This window comes from Brachyhypopomus gauderio, chromosome 8 (genome assembly GCF_052324685.1).
Source record: "Brachyhypopomus gauderio isolate BG-103 chromosome 8, BGAUD_0.2, whole genome shotgun sequence".
Taxonomy (NCBI): Eukaryota; Metazoa; Chordata; class Actinopteri; order Gymnotiformes; family Hypopomidae; genus Brachyhypopomus; species Brachyhypopomus gauderio.
Window position 1 is genome coordinate 22,978,851 of NC_135218.1, and position 5,000 is coordinate 22,983,850.

The 5,000-nt window shown below is 44.9% G+C and overlaps 1 protein-coding gene across 1 annotated transcript in view; it reads left to right on the plus strand.

The window, feature by feature from the left end:
* myo10l1 (myosin X, like 1) overlaps positions 1-5,000 on the plus strand; it is a 46,210-nt gene that overhangs the window by 15,525 nt on the left and 25,685 nt on the right. Inside the window, 1 exon segment of the mRNA XM_077015569.1 lies at positions 1,035-1,133. Within this exon segment, the coding sequence (XP_076871684.1) occupies positions 1,035-1,133 (99 nt within the window).

Below are 5,000 nucleotides of genomic sequence, written 5' to 3' on the forward strand. Positions count from 1 at the left end.
GAGTAATCGTTGCCTGTTTGGGGGATTTGTCATGATGAAGATGACCCGTGGGATGAAGATGACCCGTGGGAGTCTTGGCAGTCGGCACCGGCTTCGCGGGGGTCACCAGGGGCGGTCTCACTGGACGCTGAGATGATGAGGACCGCACGGTGACTGGATGTTTATGTAGAGTAGGATGATGTTTTGTATGTGAGGGGTGAGTCTGAGCTCACGAAGGCTTGACCCAAAGAGGTTTTTATACAACGTAATGGGTTGAATAGGTTATTCAACAGATGTGCTGTCCAGTCTAATGCAATGCGTTGGGACCAACAAAATTGGAGAAGAGAGTGTGTGTGTGTGTGTGAGAGAGAGTTTGTGTGTGTGTGTCTGTGTGTGTGTGTGAGCGTGTGTGAGCGTGTGTGTGTGTGTGAGAGCGTTTGTGTGTGTATGTGTTTGTGTGAGTGTGTGTGTGTATGTTTGAGAGACAGAAACCATTCAGTGGATGTGGGATGGAGTCAGGGTGACTGGGTCTTCCTCTAATGTGGCTGTAATGTGGCGTCTCTTCTGTGCAGTCTGCTGACCGTGGTGTGTTAGTGTAGTGTGGTGTGGTGTGTTAGTGTGGTGTGTTAGTGTAGTGTGTTAGTCTGCTGCTGACTGTGGTGTGTAACTATCTGTACAGAGAGACCCTGGTTGTTATGATGGAGAATTTCCACAACAGTTCTGTATGATATGAGCTGAATTATGTATAATATGGGCTGGGTTCTGTATAATATGGGCTGGGTTCTGTATGATATGGGCTGGATTCTGGCTGGGTTCTGTATAATATGGGCTGGGTTCTGTATAATATGGTCTGGGTTCTGGATAATATAACCTGGGTTCTGTATAATATGGTCTGGGTTCTGGATAATATGACCTGGGTTCTGTATAATATGGGCTGGGTTCTGTATGATATGGGCTGGATTCTGTATAATATGGGCTGGGTTCAGTATAATATGTGCTTGGTTCTGTATGATATGGGCTGTTTATAACACTGTGTTCTGCTGTGTGTGTTGCAGGGTGCGCGTGTGTGGGTGAAGGAGAAGGAGCGTTTGCTCCCCTCTACAGTGAACTCCTGTGGGGAGGGAACACTGGTGCTCTCTACAGACTATGGGGAGGTAGGACCTGGTCCCCCTGCTTCAGTTCTTTATCTCCCTCCACGTGTTTCCATCTTTCTCTTCTCCCTTCTCCATTTCCCATTTACACACACAAACCTGTCATGGTGGCAGCCACAATAAATTAACCTTTTACTCATATGTCAAGTTTTGATTCATAAAGGGCAATACTGCGTGTGTGTGTGTGTGTGTGTGTGTGTGTGTGTGTGTGTGGTTGCTGGTTTGTGCCTCTGTGCCAGTTTAAATCAGTCCGTTTATGTCACGTACGCGTGTTTGTTTGGTCTTGCTCTCGGTTTCTCTCTGTGGTTTCTCTCCAGTCAGACTGACTCCTTAATAACAACCACAGCATCATAACTCATGTATGACAGTTGGACAGTCAGTGCAAACAGTTAAATGGCTGTTCATTTCACGAGGACAGCGTAGCATCTGTGGATGAGCATGAGTCCATGAGTCTGGTGTGTGCAGAGCATGAGACCAGTGTGAGACCAAAGTGAGACCACCGTGAGACCTAACCCTTTTGTGGAGAGCGGTGAAACTCAATGTCTCAATAAACCACATATTTTACCACTCTGTATGGTCCTCAGTGCTAAAATGAATGTGTATTATAGAGTTTAAAGTAAGATATTAAAGATCATATCCTGGAAATGCAAGTTGGTATGAAGGATAATTAACAAGTGAACACATTTAGCACTACAGATCTGACAGAAGACACGAGCAGACTGGAGATCTTAATATGGGCAAATATAATATGTCTTGTAAACTTTAAACTTTAAATTCCCATCTGCTGCAAAATGATCCCGTCATGGACTATATTCTTCCCCTCAGGTCAGGGCTCCCATAGGGTTGCCTGATCTCTCCCTTGTGATCCCCCCTCTGAGTAGCCTCTCCCACCTGCTCCCCAGGTTCTGACCTTGTCAGTACATCCCATATATTTTTTCCAGCTGTGCGTAGCATCTGACACCGGTGTATATGAATACAATTTCCAGCTGTGATTTGGGGGTTGGGTAAATCACAGCTGGGTAATTGGGGTATCGTGTGTTTTCACCATTAATGCTGTCACTCCGTTTATGAGCCATGGGAAGCTCGTGGCTAATTTGTGAAGTGTGAATGAGATGATGAGACCCTCACTTAAAAAGCATACAGCACCATTACGTATCCTTAATCTGGTTTTGTCACCTAAGCACTTGTGTGAATGTGCTGTTAGATACAGTGTAACCTCAGTTGGAAACAGATGCATCACCTGGATGTCATCCAGGCATGTCATCACTATGGAGTCATCACTATGGAGTCATCACTATGTAGTCATCACTATGGAGTCATCACTACGGAGTCATCACTATGGAGTCATCACTACGGAGTCATCACTATGGAGTCATCACTACGGAGTCATCACTATGAAGTCATCACTACGGAGTCATCACTACGGAGTCATCACTATGGAGTCATCACTACGGAGTCATCACTACGGAGTCATCACTATGAAGTCATCACTACGGAGTCATCACTACGGAGTCATCACTATGAAGTCATCACTACGGAGTCATCACTACGGAGTCATCACTATGAAGTCATCACTACGGAGTCATCGCTACGGAGTCATCACTACGGAGTCATCACTATGAAGTCATCACTACGGAGTCATCACTACGGAGTCATCACTATGGAGTCATGCACTGAGTCATTTGTTGTGGAGCAGAACCGGTTTCAGATTTCACTGTATCAAGTCTTGTAAACATAACTTATCACTTAAGCACTAACCGGGTGGGCAAACCAGGGTGAAAACGTATCAGATCAGGCTGTTGTTGTGGATCCCCAGGGTGGAGACAGCGGTATCTCCTGTAGCAGGTAGCGTGCGGTTCTGGCAGCACTGATCCTGGGTTCATGGGTTCATGGGTTTGTCTCCCAGTGAGCATGCATGCCGTCAAACATGCAAACGTGTACGTCACTCTGGATATGAGCGTCTGCTGTAAATGTGAATGTGGTTAGCTACAGAACGTATTACAGTGAGAGCTTCCCAGCCTGCCGGCTTGATCTCAGCGCTGGTTTTACTCCAGACTTACCTACCAATGACCCCTCCCCCTCTCTTCGTCTAACATCAACCCCCAACCCGAGTACCACTCACAGGAGACCGGAGGGAACAGTCACTATGGAAACAATGAGACTAAAAGCACTGATAGATCAGTAGTGACTTGTCTCCTGTAGGTCTCGTATATATTGCAAGTGTTAGTGCTGATACACTGGTATTTCTGAGAGAAATTATTCCCCCAGGAACACTGGTCAGAATGCATCTCTTCATTATTCAGAAGAAGGGCTTAACTGGACAAGAGAGGGAATATGTGTGTGTGTGTGTGTGTGTGTGTGTGTGTGTGTGTGTGTGTGTGTGTGTGTGTGTGTGTGTGTGTGTGTGTGTGTGTGTGTGTGTGTGTGTGCGTGCGTGCGTGTGTGTGTTTATATATGTTCTGAAGCTTTTGTTTGGCGAGAGTTCAACATGAAGTGTAGAGTGCAAATATAGAATTATGTGACCTATATTCACACAATAAGCGAACACTGAATTCTCACACAAAATCCAGAATGCCAGGGGTATATACTTTTCTCTCTCTCCATCTCCTTCCCATAGCCCTCCCCCCTCCATATGTGTGTGTGTGTGTGTGTGTGTGTGTGTGTGTGTGTGTGTGTGTGTGTGTGTGTGTGTGTGTGTACTAAGCATGAGGTGAGCAGGCCTAAGTGGGCATTGATCATTTAAATGGACCTGCTACAATATCAGTAAGATTATAGTTCAGTTCGAGTACGCAGTCCCCTCAGAGGTTGGTCCCCTCAGACTGTGTGTGGTGCGTTTTCAGGCCTGCCAGGAAGAGTGTGAATAGGTGAGGGAGTGTGAGAGGAAACATGAAGGTCATGGTATTTCTGTGGAGAAGGTAGAGGACAGAGAGGAAGTGTAAGAGGAAGTGAAGGTGCACTAGGGGTAAAGGGCTATAGCCATACAGCCAAAACATAGTTTTACACAATTATGTTACGTAAGCTGACGTGCTAATTCACACAGTACTACACCACTGTGGTGATGAATGCTAATGTGCTCACTCTGACAGTACAGTACTGTCAGAGTGAGCACATTAGCATTCATCACCACTGTGGTGTAGTACTGTACTACACCACAGTGGTGATGAATGCTAAAGTTAGCATACATCATCATTGTCAAGTCAGACTGTAGGCTAATTTCTATTGTACTAAACCACACTGGATTTGTAGACTACACATTCCCACCTTTATACACACAATGTGGGCTAACACATTAGTTTCCACCTAATTAAAATGAAAATGAGACTTTGGGTGCTCTTTCAGCCACCGTGTCGCTATCGTCTGTGCTAGCCTAATCACTGATGTAAGGCAAGGGGACATGTTTTAGCCTTACCATGAATGTCATAACACACATGTAATAAAATGCTGCAATAACTAAACATTTAGCCTTTTATTGTATGACCACAATGTGCTTTCAGGTCATTGGGTTTATTTATGTAAGTAATTCAACTCTTAAAGAGATAAACTAACATTAAACTCAAATGAATGTGTCTCTACCTCAGTTCTATCTGTGTTTCTGTACATGTAAGGGTGAAGGAGATATTGACCGCCACTGAAGGAGTGTGTGTGTGAGAACAGTCTCTCTCACACTGTAAAGCATTCTCACTGGTTTAATAGGAAGAAAACATAAATTTCCTAGACTTAATTTATGCACACACACACACACACACACACACACACACACACACACACACACACACACACACACCATTAGTGGCTTTATCGATTTCCAGTCTGTCACAGATCTTTGTTCTTGAACTGGCGATATATTCCTCTGCACTTCACTCTCTGGTT